The sequence below is a fragment of the Branchiostoma lanceolatum genome, chromosome 14 (assembly GCF_035083965.1).
Source record: "Branchiostoma lanceolatum isolate klBraLanc5 chromosome 14, klBraLanc5.hap2, whole genome shotgun sequence".
Classification (NCBI taxonomy): Eukaryota; Metazoa; Chordata; class Leptocardii; order Amphioxiformes; family Branchiostomatidae; genus Branchiostoma; species Branchiostoma lanceolatum.
In genome coordinates, this window is record NC_089735.1 from 11,212,828 (window position 1) to 11,234,806 (window position 21,979).

The 21,979-nt window shown below is 38.8% G+C and overlaps 2 protein-coding genes across 3 annotated transcripts; one reads left to right on the forward strand and one right to left on the reverse strand.

Annotated features, from left to right (window-relative positions):
* The first annotated feature begins 238 nt into the window (after positions 1 to 238).
* Positions 239 to 4,261, forward strand: LOC136448344 (anaphase-promoting complex subunit 16-like). The gene is made up of 3 exons (XM_066447750.1): positions 239 to 403; positions 785 to 859; positions 1,897 to 4,261. Exons 1-3 carry the CDS (start codon positions 289 to 291, stop codon positions 1,995 to 1,997), a joined length of 291 nt encoding a protein of 96 aa, XP_066303847.1. The 5' UTR covers positions 239 to 288; the 3' UTR covers positions 1,998 to 4,261.
* Positions 2,882 to 21,919, reverse strand: LOC136448341 (bifunctional 3'-phosphoadenosine 5'-phosphosulfate synthase-like). 2 transcript variants are annotated; one of them, XM_066447744.1, is made up of 13 exons: positions 21,785 to 21,919; positions 11,672 to 11,848; positions 11,206 to 11,379; positions 10,684 to 10,822; positions 9,901 to 10,019; positions 8,916 to 9,029; positions 8,182 to 8,293; positions 6,925 to 7,130; positions 6,342 to 6,603; positions 5,729 to 5,871; positions 5,474 to 5,599; positions 5,032 to 5,161; positions 2,882 to 4,693 (listed from the first exon to the last, which is right to left on the reverse strand). In XM_066447744.1, exons 1-13 carry the CDS (start codon positions 21,824 to 21,826, stop codon positions 4,572 to 4,574), a joined length of 1,866 nt encoding a protein of 621 aa, XP_066303841.1. In that variant the 5' UTR covers positions 21,827 to 21,919; the 3' UTR covers positions 2,882 to 4,571. The 2 variants fall into 2 exon arrangements, with proteins under 2 accessions (XP_066303841.1, XP_066303842.1); XM_066447745.1 differs by lacking the exon at positions 21,785 to 21,919 and adding an exon at positions 14,938 to 15,071.
* Positions 21,920 to 21,979: the final 60 nt, after the last annotated feature.

Here is a 21,979-nt window from a genome sequence, read left to right on the forward strand (position 1 = left end):
GTTTTAGGGTCAAAATAATAAGCCGGTATAGACCATTTTTAAAATAGGGGAACACTTTCTGATGACTTGTTTTTTAATCTCAACTGTTTACAAAATACACAGGTTTCAAAAATATTTTGCTGCTTTTATTTAGTTTATTTCAATTTGCTTCTAGTAAAAATCATCTGTGAATAGCGTTGTGTATTTAGTATTTATATCGACCAGATATCTCAAAACCCCCTAAAATATAGTCGTTCAGTCTTACATAGTGTCCTGGGAAGGAGAGCTGCAAGGCACAGGAAGAAGAAAATGGCGTCGGTCCGAAATAATCCGAGTAACGTCGAAGATGTATTTGTGGCCATGGCCGCCATGGCACCGAGAAAGGCTCTGTTTCAATCACCGAAGGAAGACGAATTGGTTGAAGGTAAGTTGGATCTACAGCAATGCCCCTCAAGTGTAGTGTTTGTACGTGCAAAGTGAAAAACCCAACTCTACTCCGGATAGCCTGAACTCAATCAAGCTCCTGTAACGGCTTGCCGCCCTGTAATCGCATAGTCGCCCTGTAACTGCATAGCCGCCAAAACCGCATTTCCGCGGGGAGGGGACAGAAATCCCCGGACAGCTGGAGTTTGCGTTATACAGACTATACTCCGGAAGCCAACTGTGTTATAAAATCTTTGGAAAGTCAGCAAAAGAAGTGCACCACATCACACAAGATGTCAACAATATATTTATGAAACGACTTAGTAAATCCAGAAGTGTTCTATAATCGATATTCATGTGTATCTGTTTTTTTTCTCCACAGATGGCAGTCAGTCCCTTGTGAATAAACTGATGATGGATTTTGATGTGGCCTCTGTCAGGAGATCTACTAATGCAGGTAACAAAACCACTGGAAAATAAACACACAGTTACTAGTACAAGCATGTCACCACCTACAGGGCTCAGCTCAAAATGCTTTATCTCGTGTTTTATTCAATATCATGAATATGTTACATATGCATGACATCAAGTCTGTATTCTTTTAGTTTTAGCCAAATTGTTAAGCTCTTAATCTTATTTGCAATCTAATGTGATTTTGAGTTGTTATTGTTTTGAATTATTCTGAGTTGTTATTGTTTTGAATTATTCTGAGTTGTTTGATTTATTACTCCTATGTTTGATCATTTCTGTTTTATGTTATATGATTGTGAATTGATTACTCGTTAAGTTTATGTTAAGTTATCCTTTTGTATCCTGATTGTTATGATTTGTCATGGAATGTAATGGGTTCCCTTGGAAATCAGTTACAATGTTAACTGAAGGGACCACCCTAACGTACTGCAAATTGCAGGTTACATTCTGTGGGTATTTAGAGTCCTGAGTTTTATGATAACAGGGCTCGAAATACTGGGTGCATGTGCACCCAGTGCACCCAATTTTGGACCTGTGCACCTAATTTTTTACTGTGGGTGCACTGGTGCACCCAAATATTTTTGTACGGTTTATTGTGTAAAGGTATCACTGCACACTAGTAGACAGCATATTCTTGACATCTAAGTGTAAGAAAATAATAAAATCTTTGTTGTAGTACTTGTTTAAGATTTTGATGGTAGAATTTGAGTTAAATTCGATTTTGAAAGCTTCAAAACTGCGTGCCGAGATCGCGTGCCTTCACGCGCATGAAGAGGAACAGTATAAATTAGGTTTGTCATTAGGTTTTGCTTACAATAGTTACATTCTACTTTATTTTATGTGGTGCACCCAAAATTTTTTTGGTGCACCCAATTTTTTAGGTTGGGTGCACCAGTGCACCTATTCCCAAAACTGAATTTCGAGCCCTGCTGATATAAATGTATCGTAGAGTTCATGTACTAGTTGATATGAACTTCAGAAGATTTGTGCATGTACTGAACATAGCCTGGTTTCTGTCCCCAGAGTTGCACCAACAGCGGCTGAACGTGTTAAGACTTCGGCTGGAAGAAACGGCGGCAGACAACTGGAGATATAAACCCGTGGACAAGCTGATGGGACTTTGACATCTCACACCCACTCACTATTCAGTTCTTCTCCATGCAAGGACATTATTTTAGATACATGTATTTCTACCCAGATTTGAGTGTGCCAAGAACTGAAGTTGCTGGAGATTAGCTCTATATATAAAGTTGCGATAATGACAAGCTTCATTGCAATATAAGAACTGAAGTTAACTTATTTTTGCTGTACATGTATGTTGCACTTACTTGTACAGTAAGAACAAACAACCCAATTTTCATGCACTATGGTTTTGAAAGTAGTTATTTCCCAAATGCAGATTGAAATTAGTTGTACATCTTACTGCATTTTCCATCATTGTGTCTTTATGTAAAGCCTGGCTTCTGTGTATGTGGATTTTATTTATATTGGCAATGCAATGCAATAAAATAAGCATGAAATTCTTGAAAAGGTCCTAGGGTTTTGATTTTCTTCCTGTTAATACATACATGTATTTCATCTTCTTAGCCACCTTTTCCACGTATTGATGCTGGAAGTGAGCATTTTTATAAACAATGAAAAAGAAAATCTTATAGAGTAGATCCTTTCAGCCAGGTAGGAAGATCTTGTGTGAACAATCCAGAGCCTTGCAGTTGTACTATTTGAAGTTATAAGGTAAAGCAATCATCCTCAATTGAGGTGAAGCATGATGCTTTTTCAAGTAGCTAGTGGTAGTACAACGTTGCTTCTCCATGGCTATCGTTTTTGGTCGAGCACACCGGATCACCCCTACTCTTCTCAATAAGTGTGTTGGGTTCTTTTACGTCAGAGGTTTGAGGCTTACGCCCGAAGCTCCCTCATACACCGGGCCGCCGGCTTTACGTCACCATCCAAAATTACGAATATTTAGATATGTGAAACCTTCAAGCAGTAATAACATGTACACAGGTTGAGATTAAATCTTGTTTTTATTTGCTTGCTACTGTATGTGGGTGATTCAATCAACAAGGAAAGTATGCTGGAAATGCTGAGAAGGAATATAGTCTACATGGTATGCCAAGTTAGCAGCATGGCAACTTTGCTTATAAGGCTGGCAAAGACACCGAAAGTGCAGAATATATGGCTGAATGTACATGTACTAGTAAAGAGTCAACTAGAGAGTCCATGTGTAGCCTTTTTTGGTATTGACTATTTACTTATTTCTTGCTGAGTTGATGATATTCTCAGATTGTAGAGACAAAATCACTTGGTTGTAGCCAGCTTTTTTTCTCCATTACATAGTAGTATGTGAAATACGCCTCCTGCACAATGTGTCAACAAATGGCATATTGCTTGTTACACAAATACAGCTGGAAAATCTTACAGTATACCTTTCCTTGGACCTATGACCACTGTCATAGGTTACACATTAACTTGAATGTTAATGTGTATCACAATTGAATTACACCATTCACACAGACTTTCAAAGGTCATGTGGGCAAATTCATATCATACTATTTTTTTCTAAATTATGTTGCCATACCATCTTATTAACAGTTGTGCTGCAATAGATAGTAAGCATTAAATTTAATGATACATTAAATCTATCTAGTACACTGCATTTACAATGTAGATTCAATAATTGGAGACTGATGTTAAAAGTACAGGGTACATCGAATTTGTAAGGCACAATGGATTCAGCTTTAAGATGAGTATGTCTTAAAAATCTTGATGCATGATTGAATACATGATTGGTGGCCAGTTTTTAATTACAGACTTTTCACAATGTTATGATTTTTTTTAATGTGAAGTAAAACTACATATAGGAAGACTCTGGGTCTAAGCCGAGTGAAAAGTAGATAAAAGTCTTTGATTGTACATCAAGAAGCAAGATTTGAAACCTGGTAGTCAATATACTATGCTCCCCAATAGTTTAGACTGATTGGGCATTTTGTATGGAAAGCTTTATCCCATGATACCAAGGTGAAAAAAAAAAGTTTACATGAAAAAATTTGTAGAACATTCAAGCACTTCATACAAGAAAACTGAAGAAGTCATCACCCTCAAACTGGCATCACTCAAAAGGAAAAATATGAAACTAAAAAGTTAAGATCACCTCAAAGTAAAAGTATAAGACAGGCAAAATAAAAACCTAATAATATATTTTGGAGATATAGTATATTATACTAATAATTGACTACCAGCTACTATAGCACAGTCATTGTCTAGTTGTACAAATTTAACTCCGGACCAAAGCAAAAGTGTTTTTGTACTCATAATTTTAGGCAAATGATTTTAAGACTAGGTAGTGCCACAGCACTGCTTGGAATGTTTGTATTGATGATGATATAGTCTTCAAGAATGTTGAAAAAAAAAACTTTTCTTACAACTTAAAGACCATTATGTATTTGAGCACTAGACAGCCTCTTGTTAAGTTGTTGACTATAGAGTAGTTCTTATCTTATATACTGATGTTTGCTTCAAGTTTGACGTAAAATATGGCTTAACTTATAATGGTGGTCCATTAAACTCAAGATTTCTATCAGGATAATCTAGCACTGTTGGACAAGGAAACTGGGGACAGTTTACAAGCAATAGAAGGCCTGATATCAGATGATAAGTACAACTGCACATATGACTGGCTACAGAGCTGGTAGTGTTTAGATCGCTGCGTTCTTGTTGAGGGACTGGTAGTAGTCAGACAGGACTGTCCACGCCTTGGGAGCCATGAAACCAGTCGGTGGCTCCTCCCCCTCTCGGGCAAACTTACGCATCTTGGTCCCTGGGAAGGTACAAAAAATAACAACACATAAGTTTTACATGTATTTTAAAGGAAATTTTCCAATCTTTAGGCCACAATGTAATGCTTGGTTCTTGTCTATTTTGTAGCAAAACTTCTGAGAGGAAAACTTAAATCTCACTACATGTACATGTACTTTCTATACCAGAAATTTTACCAAAGTATATCAGACTTTCCCCTCGGAATCATTTTGGTCTTTCAATCCAACATTACACTGTATTTCTTTGAAATGTGAGTGACAACAATTTGACTTGGTTTGGCCTAATTTTTGGAAGGATATAGAAATAGAGTCAGGTAGATGTCCTTAAGTAGGGCCTTACCTGATATAAAGAGGAAGTCCTCTTTCTTCTCAGGGTCATAGAAGTCCATCTGCTTCTTCTTGAGGTTGTAGGCTGCGACACGGAAGGGTACAATCTCAAGCTGGGTCAGCCCTGGTGCCATAGTTAGAACCTGGGGGGAACAAAAGAAGGCATAATGTTACAGCTACATATGCATGTATCTGTCTGTGCATCATATAGCTGGTATATGATTATGTAAATGTTTTTTGGCGTAACACCAGCTTTGCAGGCACATGGGGGCACCAAACATTTGTACATATTTTCAACTAAAATTACAAATCATTTATCAGTACAACTTTTATAAAGCTCTCTATTCAATAAAAGCAAATTGCTGCAAATGAAAAATCTATGAAGTAGTAATATGGTGGTTTAAATAACATAAACCCAGGTAGGTATTGGTACAACAAAGTGAAGTATTGTTCACCTTGCTCCCGTGGGTGGGTTCATACAGGTCTTTAGTCCCGTCAGGATGGGGCATCCCGGCTGGGTCACGACCCACGATGTAGTAGTTTGCTCCTGTTGACATGCGTGCCTTTGCGTGCCATTGAACCTGGAAAACAACACAATCCCAGCTCACTTCAGTATTCCATTTCATTTTGCCAGCATCTGTTTGTAGATGTAATGAGTTTTCAGTGGATAAAGTGTGACCTTAAAAACACAGAGAATGTTCATCTCATACCTCTGTTGGTCCTGCATACAGCATGGGTGAAGGGAAGATAGACAGCACAGTGCTGTCTGGGTCCAGGATCTTATCCTCTAACACTGCCTTGTGCTGTTCTATACGGACAGGCAGGGGGACGTCGTCCTCTTTGGTCCAACCACCTGGTCAGGAGCAGATCAGAGAAACAACGTCTTAGTAAAAACACACAAAATCTGTTCATCTGTCACAACACAAAACAATCAGAGATAGCAGGCATCACCCCCTTCATGACATAATCAGTTATACTGCTTTAAGGTAACAAACACACACAGCATATTCTAGCTCTGTTTTCTCCTTTAATAACTTCTCTACAGAGTGGTCTGGCCCCTTCTGATAGAGAAACAATTGGCCTTTCAATATTTGGCTTAAATATAGGCAAGAGTTCTGTTTGGCTTCAACTCTTGCTATATTGCTTTCTAAGAAATATTTAATTCCCGAAATAATGCACAACGTAAGGACCAAATATTTCAGTGAGGACGAGGGCCAGACTACTGGCATTCTGCGGAGAAGAAATCAGAGGCGTGGAAGCTAGAATAAAATGGATATCAGGCTAGCCCTTTCCTACAACAAACAGACAAACAGCATTCCTTACCCAGTGGATGCAGGAGGAGTACGGGTTTCTTGTACCCTCGCTCCAACAGCCTCCTCTTAGTGTCCTGCATCAGCAGCGCATGCCCATTGTGGACCGGGTTACGCAGCTGGAAGGCAAACACCGCGTCCGCGCCCATGGAGCGGAACTTCTGTCGGAGCTCGTTGGGTGTCAGGCGGAAGTGGTCGAGGCCGTCGTTCCACCGGATTCGATCCAGGACCTCCAGGTCGCCCCCCACCAACCAATCACCGCTCTCGAAAATCATCTGGAACAAACAACACAGGAATGGAACTGATTAACATGATTGTAATATGTTGTGTACTTTTGCACATCAAGTATGACTACTGTATAGTGCATACTAATAAAAGTTGTGCAGCTTAGGTCTTCTAAGCCTGCATCAAAGACATTTGGTACATTCTACAGCAGAATACACTACAATAGCAGCACTATTCATGTATGGCAATGCTGTTTTGTGTACATTTGGAATCACATGCAGACATACACATGACAAAGACAATACTTTACTCCAATGGGGTTAAGTAAAGAGTAAATTTCTAAGACACGGTTTGCCTTTCAGACTAAGTACCTTCACTGAAGGATGACCCCTGTTGCTTGTCCCGAATGTCCGACAGCTCCGTTCCTCTTTCCGATGTTCAAAGAATTCGGGGGTGCGGAGGATGGCCACACGTTTCCCTTCGTACTGCAGCGCTATGGCCGCACTGCCTTCCAGCCGCTTTTTATCCTCCGTGGCACAAGCCAAGACTATAGGAATTGTCTGGTTTGTCACACCCCCTAGGGAAACAATGAACACATTTTAGATCAGAAAATTGAAAAAGGCAATCAGAGATAGCAAAATACAGAATAGAACATACAGACTCTGTACTGCTCCCTTTAGCAGAGCATACAAAAACCCCACTGCTCCCCCTGGCAGAACAGATAAAAACTGCACTGCTGGCCCTATGGCAGAACATACAGAATCTGCAATGCAGAAACACACACATCTACACTGAACTACACTTGAGCTATCAATATTACTTTGAAAACAAATAAAAGATAACCAAAAGTTACAAACCATCCAATTTTACATTTTTGATAGATTCCTGTAAGTACATGCCAATTCACATTCTTTGTACGATACATGTACGTTTATGCCAACAACTTGAGGGTATTCTTGGGACTGAATATGTGGATGTGTGGTAAAAACAGTTCTACATGATGGGAAAAGGTTGTCAATAATAATCCTTGTCAAGGTTTGGTTCTGTGACAAAGAATCCTGCAAAAAAGAATCCTGCAACAGAACAATTTTAAAAGGAATGTGCCTTAAAGGCACCTAGAGCATTTTAGGAGGCTTGGAAACTGGAAATATTCTAGTTGCAGTAATATTTTTGAAATTGACATTTAATGCCACTGTTAACCACATTTGCGTGCATATTTCTTATCAAAAGTGCTCAAAAGCGGCACAAAAATAAGCTACATGGTGATCTTCTAATTTCACGCGCCTACTGTAAAAAGACTGACACAATAGCCCCGCCCACCTCCGTCAAAACGTAGAAATGCAAAATTAAACATAAAAATGCAAATATTTGACGGACATGCAATCACTCTCTCATTGGTCGAACCGCTAATTGTGATGGACAGATAGGATCTGTCTATTAGGGCTTGGATGTTCTATCAGTTCTCGCCACACAACGACATCGAATCTTTGCTCCTTTAATGTCGATATGTAATCATTTGGTATAGTGATATGGAAACTTACTATGTATAGGAATGACTAGAAATTAGAGTTTTTCATTCAAGTTTCAATCCTCATAAAATGCTCTGGATGCCTTTAAAAGGAACCTACCGTCCATCATGATGCCAAAGTGCTGACACTGCAGGTACTCCCTCTCTCTCATGAACCCGGAGAGGGGCGTGGCCCAGCCCTCAGCCAGCACCTGACACCACTGCATGTCAACCTGGACAACATGGCAACAACCAACCGTTAAAATGACAGTCATCTTCAACTAGTTTAGCTCACTGAATAGCTTATCTTCCACTGGTGGTGACAGGAAAAACAGACTTTAGAATATACACTCAGGCTCATAATAACTTAGTCAGGCACTTAACAGTTTATTGTCTGTTTGTCCATGTCTTGCAAGGGTTTGCACCTCTCCTAGCTCTTTTTGACTAGCAAAATGTACAGTGGTCCTCCTCTAACTTAACATCTCTGTTAATATATGTATACAGGGTAGCATTCTCAGACAGATTAAACTGAGTTTTTTTCTTCAAAAATCTTCAATTGAAAATTCAAATATTAAGTCAGGATACCAATGAGTCATTTGCTAAAAATTTAAGTCCTATTCTCTTTGTAGTTCTTGAATTACCAAAAACTAAAGGTGAATCAAATACCAATATGCCAATGCACAGCAAGTTGGCATATTCATAAAGCGTAATGGAAATATTAAAATGCAGGATTCAAAAGCTGATAAATGAATACAGATAACTAGTAACAATTTTTCAAAGAAAACATGTACATTTTGTATCACGCACAACATCTTTACTGCAACGGTACGGAAACTAGTGAACGTGAAGAAGTACCTTGTTGATCTTGAGAGTTGCCAGACTGTCGGCATCTGAGCGAGCGGCATCCAGCTTGTTATCGGGGACGAACAGCTCCTTCACAGTCTCCATGGCAGAGCGCGGGACGATACCCTGTATGTGGGAGGGACAGATACACATCACTTATCTGTTCTATTCCAGGATATCATTGTGACAGTACTTACAGTATTGTACCCACATGTATGGCCACACTGATTTAGTGTCTTGGTTTTCAGACATCTTCTTTAAAAAATTTGGTGAGAGGACATGCCTAAAACAGTGTTGAGATGAAATCTTGCATCTGAGTCTCCTTGATACTGTGTGGATTCTTTGCAAATAAAACTGCTGAAAAACATGTCAACTTAAGTTAAAAAAAAGATCATACCTCTGCCAATTGTGGAAAATGATGCTACGCATGAAGAAAAAAAATATAAACTTGACTTTGTATTTAGATCATGGTCTTTGATGATTCAAATTAAGTACTAATGGCAAGCGTGCATAAAAATGGCACCAAAACATATTCTCCTTGGCAGAAATGTTACAGTAACCTTGAAAAAAAAAGACATGCACAGTGATGCACTACATGTATGAAAAACCTTGCATTGCACACTGGCAGACATTCAAAGGAACAAGGCTTTCTTTGCTTTCTGCTGGCATGCAGCACCCCTAGAGGAAGCTTAAAGTACTGCAGGGAAGTTAACTGTGAGAAATGGACCTAATGTTACTGTGGCCCATGTTCATACAGTGCAGCTTTATCCAAACAATCTCCCGACAGGCCTTGGAATACTTTCTTTCAGCTAACTGCAACATGCGACACCTAGCTTGAATATTTTATCATGCAAAATTGGAAGTTGCTGATATTTTTTCTGCAGTCTTGAAAACTTTTTTGATAAATTGCAGGTAACTATTTCAATCCTCCTCACAGAAAACCTTTCCTACATTAGATCTAATGTAAACAAACAAATAAAACTGTTTACAAACATACATTCTCCTGCATGACAGACACGATGGACTGAACGCACTCGTCCACAGCCAGATCCGTTGTCTTGATCACGATCTCCGGGTTCTCTGGGCGCTCGTAGGGGGAGTCGATACCAGTGAAGCCTAAAACACACCAACACAGGTTCAGCCAGATAAGAGAGAGGACAATACTGTACATTTTGTAGATTCATTCATTTTCTTAGTAGGAGGCTTTCGCTGGGTTTTAAGTGGAGAGGTCAAAGTGAAAACCTCAAAAATAAAACCACATTCAAGATATACAGTATGGTGTCAAGTCAGAAGTTACTGGCCCAGAAAGTTTTCTGAACCACTTTTTTTCAGGCATAAGAGAAAAAAGGCAATTAGGAACTTTATGATCTTGAACCCCAACTTCTGCTTGGAGATAACATAAATTTGGACAAGGTGGCAAGGTGATCTTGTAGTTAGGGTTGTTGACTTAGAATCTATTCTAAAGGTTCTGGTTTCAAATCCAATGGTGTGCCCTTGGGAAAGGTACTTATTTTCTCATTCGAAAATGAGTACCTAGCTTTGGTTAGGGCATGTTCTTTCTGATGGGACGTAAAGCCAGGCCAAAGCCGTGTTTGAGGAGGGCCACACCTCAAGCATGTTATGGATCCTACCAAACTTATCAAAAACAGTGAATCAAACCTTACAGGCTGGTCTTACGCAGCTTGTACCCAGTGTACAAAACTAGTGTGTTATGCCTAAAAGGCGGTTTATCAGTAATGCAGAACAAACAAACAAACAAACAAACGTTTGCTCGGCACACCTTTGATCTGCCCTGCATGAGCCTTCTTGTACAGTCCCTTGACGTCACGACGCTCGCACTCCGACAGTGGTGTGTCCACAAACACCTCGATGAACTTCAACCCATTGTCCTCATGCAGCTGACGGGCAATGTCACGATCCTACATACAGAGAGTTAATAACATAGTTCAGAAATATATATTCAAAGCATTGATTTTAAAAAAATGGATAAGGTCTCTAATAGATTCAGATGTTTCAGACAGCATGCACTGTCTTTCATCACCAAATATTTGTATATAACAAAAATGATCTTGACAGGCCCGTTTGACATGGTGACGGGGCTTTAATACTTACTAGACATTCAGAAGTTACACTGCTTCTGGGAAATAGTTGATCCCAGAAAACGTTTGAATACGGACGAGGGCCAGTCTGTTCTGCATGGAAGCAATCGTTGGAGCAAACCAAAGCTAGAGTACATGGATTCCAGGGTAATTTCTATGACTGTAGAACCAATAGATGATGATGATGATGATGATGAACCTACCTTCTTGTAGGGGCTGATGAAGGCAGAGATTGCCACGATGCCGCCGTCAGCGAACAGCCGCGCCACTTCTCCCACACGGCGGATGTTCTCCTCACGGTCCTCGGCGGTGAAGCCCAGGTTCTTGTTCAGGCCAGTACGAATGTTGTCGCCATCCAGGGTATAGGACGGGATCGCCTAAGGTAAGGTTAGGTGCAGACATTAGCATGAAAGTCCATCGTGTTGGTAAAGAGGGAAGAATGCTGCATTGTGTATATTTGGGATTGCAGAAACTTGAGAAAGACACAAACACACCCGCAGATGTGCTTACACATTCTCTCGCATTGATAGAATGACATATGCACACAAAATGCACAAACACAAGACTTTCATATATAAACAAATGTCCATACACACATGAATTGTGCACACAAATGTGAACACACACACATTACACACACACACACACATGAATGCAAACATCACACACCTTCCCACACAGGTACTCCTCCAGAGCAAAGGCAATGGTGGACTTTCCCGCGCCGGACAGACCGGTCAGCCAGATGCAGCAGCCACGGAAACCGCCGCGCTGCCCGAGAACCTGCCCACGCTTCGTCCTGCTGACATGATGCTGCTGAGGGTAGACGTTCGTCGATTTGATGAAGTTCTGGAAAACACATGTGCAAAAAGTTAGACTTAAAGGAGATTCTTCCATTCGTTCCTTGGATTTGCAAGTTCTTTTTCCAATTGCAAGTAAAGGTAACTTAAATCTTCCACAAAATAATTTTTTGCCTTGATAAAGTTCTGGAAGACATATGTACAAAAGACTTTTTAAAAACATTTTCTTCCAGTATTTAGTATAGGAGATGCAAATGTTGCACAAAATCAGGGTACTGTTTTGCCACTAAAATGATAGACCTACAGACTGCAACACTCCTGCCAACAATTCCGACTTCAGATCAAAAGATTTTCTCCCTGGACACATAACTATACATAACTACATGTATAGGCTTGTCCTGCTTGTGAGTTACCATTCACATGTACATGTACATGGAGAATGCAGAAGCATACCTCTCTTTCATTTGAACATTCTTTTTTCACAGCCAAAGATTTTTCATCTGCCAATATTTGGCAGCCTGTCAGCTGCCTTCATCAATACATTCTTCCCCATCATTTTGCCTGAGGATCCTCATTACTCATAATGAGGAGGTCTTGGGAACTTGCCACAAGGAAGCTGGAGCCTTCTCAGAAACCCCTAATTTTGCCCACATCTCAACATCTCACAGAACAAGTTGTATCTTTACAAGACGTATTCTAGACACTGAGTTAATAAAGATAGTTGAACCAAAAGTTATATCACTAAAACAAACATTATGATAAGCAAAGATGAGCATGTGTTGTAAAGGTATTATGGAACTATTGTATGAAAATGATGTATTAATTGTGCTACACAAGATTGCATTCAATTTTACATTTGTAAGCAGATTGGTTGAATGAAAATAAAATGTCAAACATAAATTTATCGCTGCATCTTGATTTACGATTTTTTATTTCAGCAGCTTGTTAAACTTTACTTCAAAGGTTGCAGAAATTACATGCTTGAATGATTATACATTTTGTAACTATGCTGTGCAGTAACATGTACAGTAATGTCACAGTCCACGTGGCAGTCATAATATATTCATGGAAGCACAATTTGGTAATGTGTCCTTCATAGTCACTACATAAAATGTAACGTGGATCCTCCCTAGAATAAATAATAGCACACTGTTTATTCTACCCATTACAATGTTTACACATATCAGTTAAAGGATGTACAGTTTCTCATTGATGTACATGTATGTTACATCCTGGTCAGAAAGACCAGAGATTGACATCATACTTGTATATGATATATCATATTATATACTTGTGACCATGATTGGTAGAAAAGCTACTTTATTTCTTATCAAAGGGTTTGCATTGTCCCAACACATAGTCTCCCTACAGCTGTCAAAAGTTAGATTTTTACTGGACATCTTTAAATTGGAACAATTCTGGTTTCATTCAAAGCACACAAAATGATGTCATATGTACTCAGGTAATTGCTTCAGCCACACCCATAAATTGGCTTGCTTGAGAAAAATTCTATGTAGCATTTTGGACTTTGGCAAGTGACTGTAGTGTCTCGCGCAAAGCAAAATAATGTATACTAGTATCTCTCATATCTAGGAAGTCATGCTGACAATATACAAACCTAGAGAAGAATAATTCACAACTGTTGGGTGAGTGCATTCAGATAGATGCTGGTATTTAGCATAACCATGGAAAATAACAGTTAATAAGTATCAAAAGCACAGGAGATTGGCATTGAAGAGACAAAGACAACATTGAGAGAGTTTTTCTTAGTTGTCTTGTGTGAAATTATGGGCAATTTGTAGACAACACTTTCACTACATGCAAAATAGTCTATTCTCTTTTTTATAGTACTGCAGCTCATGAGACCAATATTGAATTGGTCCAAAACTGTGCACACAGTGGTTGATTTTTAATTTCAGATGACCCAGTTAAAATCCAATTCCGAAATTTCAATTTCCTTGCATCCTGTACCAAGTAAAGCCCCATGGGAATTCTATCCACTCTTTAAAACTATAAAAGAGACTTTTCTGGAGGACTGAAAAATAAAAGGCCGGTCTTACATGTGATTACATACGTGACTATCATTAAAAGACCTGATAATTGTAATGTTACCAATGGTGATGTGGCCCTTATAAGATCCCAGAATGGATTCCTGACAACGTGGTCAACTTAAAGGCTGGGTTTTCTTGAGACAGAAATGTGTTTATATATCATTATCAACACAGTGTGTCTTGCTAGGTTCAGACACAAACTATGTCAGTTGCTGAGTTCTTTTCCTGATGAGATGTTTCTCAACAAATATACCATGGGCCTGAGACCTCCTATTCTCGCTGAGTCATACATGTTCATTCTTTTAGACAGAGACATCTTCCTATCAAAACATTTTTCACAGGTTTGAAGTTAGCCATGAGAGAAGTTGTTCCAGATTATGGACAATGGTGTGACCTTTCCCACAGCTACAGAAAATTGAGATGTAATTATCTCAAGGACAGGTCATATCTAAAGACTCGCACAACTTCTATAGAATATCTGTCCAGCTATCTTACCATTCAGTAAACGTATTCGCCCTTGAAAATTTTGTCCGAAAAACAGTGCAACTTTTCTGCCACGCATACGCATACAGTAGACGGATACTACAATTACAAACACATGCAATACATGCAACACAGAGTCATTTAACCATGGGGAAAGAGACAGATTTGTTGGGTCAAATATGTTAGTCTACGTTTCAAAAGGTTGCACAGGACTAACCAAGCATGTAAGAACTCTGTTTCCTTTCTTGCATATTGTAAGGAGAGGTACATGTACTAAGACCCTTGGAATGTAACCTCTTTGCCCTAGGCCTGCCATGCGTATGTTTTCTTATGAGTCTACCAGTACCATACTGGTTGCACCAGTTTAAACATGGGATTTCTCGAGAAAGCAGGCAAGACAGGACACAAATATCTTCAACTTCAAGTTATGAAAACTGACAAAAGTATCCAGTGACTTTGAGGACTGCATGAAGTTTGCCTAAACACACATTCAAGACTTAGCACTGTGAGTTTTAAATGAAAAACATCATACAAAACTGAAATAGAGTAATTGTGAAGAGCCTTAAAATTACTGCAAAATATAATAAAGAGATGATATGCTTACAGTCACGAAAGCTGACGCCATCTCGCTTTCTGGAAAGTCAGTGTCGAATGGTTGACAAGAGGAGTGTGTAGTACTACCGGTGTCTTTCTGAGTTGCCCAGCTTGTCTGACTACCTTTGAGACACCTCTGAACTTTTAAATGAGGGGTAGACTAAGCCCCGCCCACATAAAGGCTCTGCATGGGGGTTATCAGAAGCACTGACAGACTGGGTAAATATCTTTGTAGCAAACTCATGCTTGCTCTCTATTCTGGTGGATTCAGTATTATAAGAAACCAAAGTTTAGATCTACCCATATTGTTTTTGTACAAAAACTGCTATAAAGATTTAATTTTTCAAGCAAATATATGAAACTGTACCAAACAAACGACAAGCTCCTACTATCATATTGTACAGTCACTCCTTTAGCTTATGTGTCAGTAAATTTATAGATCAGTAGAAATATATTTTCCCTTGATGTTTTGCCTCACTGAAGTTTAAAATATGGCTATCATTCCTCAATCTCAAAGTAGCCGTCAAAAAACTGTCAAAATAAATGTAGATTGATATCTATCTAAATACATGTACCTACCACAGATAACATGTACACATGTGTAACTTATGATCAATGATATTATGAGTGAAAAACTTATGGTAGGTAGTCAGACAAAAGACATGACAATGGCCTGTATGGATCACACCTTCTAACACTGTTACTTAGGAGTCTAGGACAATGATATACATTTTGTATATTGCAACTCCTATAGAAATGTACAATCTCTCTTTCTGACAACCTTACCTTAACAAATGCCCAACACTGAGAGAAGAAATCCATGGCAGAACTACTGAATGTCATACTTCTTATTTCTTTTCACGATGCAATTGCAAGGGGATAAACCTTCCCAACAACAATAACTGTTGTACTAGTAAAGTTCACCAAGATGTCTATAAATAATGTAAGCACATAGTATTTATATAATAATGTCACTAAACATGCAATTTACAAGCCACACACAGCAAGGCACTGCAACTAAAACCTTCTATTTCTGGAAAGTCTCAATAAAATTTGAGAAGGAAAAGTCGTTACACATGGAAATGGAAACAAACATCTTCAATAATTAGATCTTGATGGCTCTGGCCTAAATACTCCAAATACTACCCAAAGAAAAATAGCCAAGATTTTTTAGCTAACATTTCATTCTCGATACCCGCTTTTATGCATCCACCTTCCTTCTTTGATATATGGTAAAATTTCATTCATAAGTACGTTAGTTTATTACATTATACAATACATTTGATTTTCTGATTATGCTAACTATGATAGTTGATAATGTGACATGTCATAAGCATGGGAGATTTATGGGGGTATGGTTACCATATGCAAAATGTGCATTGCCTACCTACATAAAGGGCTGTAGTCTATTGGTTTGAGTTACATTTTAATTGTCACTGTTAAAGAACATCTAACTGTTAAAGCAAAAAGATACCAAGAATATCTTACATGATCAAGTAGTCTTAACATTCATCTGCATACTGTATGTGTAATAACTGTAAATGTAAAATCAAATTCATTGTAACTTTTGAAGGAGAACTGAAGTTGATTCAAACTGGCCAAAATCAAATACAAAATGATATAAAATAAGAATGATACAACTGTCAGTGAGTAATAAGATTCCCAAAATTTGTACTTCACAACAGTACCGTGTTGAAATGCTCAGTCACCCTTGCACATTCAACATTATGAAGCATTTTTCATCTTACCCAAATGTAACACACAACATTGTCATTGTTTCAATGACTAAAATGCTTAGTCATCCTTATGAAAACTGTAGTACTTAGCAAAGTCGAAAGATCACCACTGTGTCAATAATGAAATGTGCGGCTTCATCATGGCTTTGAGTGAAAAACTCTGTGTCATGTCAGGACTAAAACCCCCAATAGAGCCTCCTTACGTCAACAGGGCATAATTGCTAAGGTAAATACCGTGTGACCACGTCACCACTTGTCATGGAGGAGCGGTGTACGTACGGACAACCCAAGCCACCGCACATACGATGACCTATGGCCAAACTGCCCTAAGGCTAAGGCAATCCATATGACTAGTTTTTACACTGTACTTTCTTACTACATATCATTAGAGCACAAGAAGTTTGTATTGATTTTTGAAAGGAATGATGCATATCTTGAATCAAATATGCATGACTGAACTGTCTAAATGCCTGCTCAATATACCGGTAGGCCAATCAAAATGTAAATACCCTTTATGAGGTACTGTAACTTAATCTATTTCTGGGGGATTCAATTCTGTGGTCGAAGTGGAGTGTTTGCAGTGTTTTAAGTTAAAACTTTGTGGTTGAAAAAATTAACTACGGTACCGCACAAAATCATGTATTGGTGGTGTCATAATTTCACAGTGGCAAGTCATGGCGAGAATCATGAAAATAAAACCACTACGATAGTTTCAAAATTTACTGTAGAAATTGGTGTAGATTATCAGAGCTCTATTATAAGTATACAGTGCAGTCACACCCATTTTGGGAGGATCATTAACACCACAGTATGTAGGGAATTTGACAAATTTTGACCGGTGTTTATCTCTTCTGAGGAATTACAGTACATATTACATATTTGCCTTTCAAGTATATTAGTATATATGTTTTCAGATTTGCTTCTCCTTCATGTAGATGTTACCATACACTAAGCTTTAAGTACTGGCCAACTTTTTAATCTAAAACAGGTAACTGAAAAAGACAAGTCACTGGTTGAAAGTCAATGTTTGCTATCTGTACAAAGTGATGCATACATGTGCCATGCATGTGCAAAAAGCTGAGTATTGCAAGTTGGTACTGGGTGGTCCGTATATGTATACAGATGTGATTTGATGATATGTAGTTGTTAATGTGTAACACTAACAGTATTTATTTGCGTTCAAAGATCAAGTTTAAAGCAGTCACAATGACCAAGGATAACGTCCTTGCTCTCTCTCTCTTCTCCTTTTCATCCTGACGGACGATCGGTTCAGCGTCGATGGACTCGTCCGTGAGCGGCGAGTCCAGCGCCACTCTTGCAGTGTTTGCCACAAACAGCGCAGATGAAGGCTGTTGTTTGGCATGGTGTGTGTCTCTTTTGCCTTCTGGCAACCTCGTTTAGCTCCAAGTCGTGTTCCAGTTTTTTGGCACCTTGGTGGAGTTGATAATGTCCTTGCATAATGTCCTTGGATAATGTCCTTGCAATGACTAAGCATAAGTCTCCAGGGGTATTCATAGTCGTAAACTGGCGTTACCTGAAATGTCATTTTCTGTAAGCGAAGTATAATGCAATCTGATAAACAGATGAGAATAAACTTATATCATAAAGGAACATTTTTCCAGAGAAGAGCATGTGATATCCATAAAAATAATCATTCAATGGCACAATTTGATCTAATTTGTCTTTCGAACAATAATAAGATTGATTTAAAAAATGTGTTCCTACTTTTTGAACATTTCAGTTACAAACTCAGAAATCTTCCAGTCATCTATCAACAAAATAATCTTATATATGTTAGTAATACTGTCAGACACATTTGTGGATCTAGGAAGAAACTTGAAGATGATGCTATCTTGTCTTTTCTTAATCAAATCCATTGGACAGAATTAAGAGCCCTCAGGCGGAACGTGTCCAAGTCTTTTACTAGCTTAAGTCTCCTTTTTGTGTCTCAAGGTTAGATAGAACGTGTTGTATCTGTTGAAGACGTGTAAGAATGCAAACACGTCATAGACAAGGTCACTAAAGGATGATAACAGTAATGGGTAGTGATGACACACCCAAACAGTTACTCATACATAGGTGCAAGTTAGTAATGTACTGGTTTGCTAACTTCAATCAGACGCTGTAGTTTGTAACTAAGTATTGCATACTGGTAAATATAACCAGGCTTCATTAATGTTTAATCTCTTCTTCAACAACTTGAGAAAGTCATAACATTCTAAACATTGAGGAATTCATAGATTATGATCATTTAACTGTTCCAAGGACTCTTCTGTAAAACTGTGCATTGACTTTTCAACACGTCAAATGTGCACATTATAATTACCAATATGACCACACGTACCGTACTACGTCATGTCAATTACTGGCATATCATGTGTGACGCCTTTCAAACAATACCCTAGCCATGGGGTAAGTAATGTAATTACACATCTTTCAGCACACGATTGTTCATTTACTTTAATTGTCTCTAAGTGAGTAAAAGCTGTAGCCTGAGGTAAGAAAATCAGATACCAGCTTGGCATGTATGTGGGTCCGTCACCCCCTAAGCCTGGACAACACATTCAAAAGCAAATGAGCAGAGCCAATAGTCTAGTAGGATTAGTGCCACACCCATATGTCCAATGCTCTGGTTGGTTGGTTGGTGAAGCCTGTCAGAGAAATGATTGTTGTTTATTCTCTAGTAGGATTATAGGAATACTAGCCTGACTAAATCACACTTCTACCAGCACTTCAACTCTATATGTTGTGAGGCAAATTCGCTGTGAGGCAAGCTCCCCATTTCTGTCATGAACAGTTTCCAGTCTAACAAAAGATTAGGATTAGGAAAGTCCTTCCTATCTTAAATTCCTAATCACAGCAAATCTATCAGTATCAGAGCAACGAGGCTTCCTTTTGTGGAATCAATGGGTCAAATACATGGAAGCTGTTGAATAGTGATGAAAAGATGATTGAAAAGGACTTAACATTGATGAAACGTTTATGAACAAAACCAGTGCTTCAGACAAATGGGACTCAAATTGTCTAGAGTACATGACCACACCCAAAATTAGATTCAAGAGATTTACAGGATTGTAAAGAAAATGTTTTTCAGATCTTGTTAAGTTCCAGAGTTATCAAGTACTGTTCAGACTACTGGAATAACAGACTGGATAGTCCCATTCAATTTTGACAAGATGTTTTTCAAGACAAGTACAACCAGTTGTTGTTTTGCAAGGGGGCAGTCTTACATGTACATTTGTGCTTACAAACTATAAGCAAACATAACAAGGAAGGCTGGAAGCTCAATGAAACACAACTATATTAACATCAAGATCATTGAGAGAAAAAAAGTTCAATCACACATAGTGACTTACTGTCACACTCTGACGCTCGTTTATGTTTTTTCTCCCTTATTTGAAAGTACCCAAGGCACTTTTCATGAGGTCTGACTCTGAGATCAACTGGTTTCTAATCTCCAATCAGATGTAGGGTCCAGCTCAGCGTTTTACACATTTTTGAGGCACCTTACCCTTTTTATTACAGTATTTCTACTATTCTAGTGTTCCACATTTTTTTTCTTTTGCCAGTTTTGGGAAGGCAAAGAGAAAGGAATGTAGACTACTAAAAAGATGTATAAAAAGCCTCAAAAGCAAATGTAACACACAACATCTGCTTGAAGATTATTGTTCCTTATTATTAATTAGCTGTGTCAACACTAGTAACCATCACTACACTGACACTAATAAAGGAGAATGAGAAACACATTGGGCTGTTTCTTCACCTGGCTCTCATCAAAGATCAGGTCCCAGAGTAACAAGAGATTCATGATGAAAGGCAACCAATATGATGTGTCAAAGGGCAGTCTGTTTGCATCGTTTTGTACCCGGTAAACCACCTCGTTAAAATGTTATTTAATATTACTACATGTAAATTCAGATTACAGATACTTTGGCCATTTAAAGGCATACCAAATGTCATACCTATGACAATCTTTAATCACATGTACAGTTAGTGGGTAAGGTTAAAGTGGTATATCAACTATATTAGTCTAGTTACCTACTAGTAGTGCACATCGTAGGTATGTAGTTACAAAAGGTTTCAAGATTTTTCCCCCCCAGGACGATTCCCCCCCTGGGGGGGAAACGTCTTGGTGAAGACGATTCCCCCCCAGGTCGATTCCCCCCCAGTCGTTTCCCCCCCAGGTCGATTCACCCCAGTCGTTTCCCCCCGTCTACCTGTAAACCAGGTTACGTTTAGCTAGTGACTATCACGTTAGATTGTAAATATACTAGATGCACAATTTACTTTCACATTATTCTATAAGTACTGTATAACGTTCTAAACTTTATGAGTTTAGCTGCGTGCCGCTAAACTCGCCTGTGCTAGCGGGCGGCAGGCAATTTCCAAGTCCTCACGCCTGTCATGACCAAGCCCACTGCGCCTGCCGTTGCTCAGAATTTCAGGCGGTCCCAAATTATGATTGCCCTCAGTTATAGGATTAGAAATATATATAGATTTTAATCATTGTTTAACAAACGTAACATTTTGGTGATTTCTATGCGTTTCCTAACTAACTAAAAAGGGGGAAAAGACCTGATACCGTTACAAAATTATAAGTGTATAGTAACTTACATATCATAACATACAAATACTGCAGTTGCAAGACACAACAAATGGTAAAATTCAAGTTGCACATACGAGACATACCAGTACCAATATATATATATATATATATATATATATATATAATAATCAAATAAAATTATACATGTAACTGTTACGCATGGACAGTCTTCGAAACTGTTAGTCAAACTGGACCTCTGGGCGCTTCCTTGGTGATAATTTTTTAATGAAAAGTAAACAAGAAAACACACATTCCCATATAGTAAATCTAGACAACGGAAAATATGAACGCAACACTTCTATTAAGGCTAGAACTGAAACTTGCACCGAGTTGATATTAATCGCCGTGCAAGTCTCTTCGTTCAAATTGTAGTCTGAGCTTCTTGCAAAGTATAGCACTATAGCACTTCCGATCCGATCGGACGCCCCCCTCCCCACCGCGCGCGGGCGAACACCTATAGTGAAGGAATGGCGGGCGATACACCACAACTGGCGACAAAATAACTTTATCCTTACCGTCTTCTGCCTCTTGCTGTCTTGCTGAGTATCTTCGGACATTTTTCTCGTGACGGGGGACCGGGAAAGGCAGAAAAGAGTCGATATTTTCACAGTAACGCTGTCCGCAGACGAAAACCGGAAGCTGGGTAGTGTAAACCGGAAATGACACTGAGGCATTTAATTTTGACCAGTCCACTATTCACAGGGACGTCG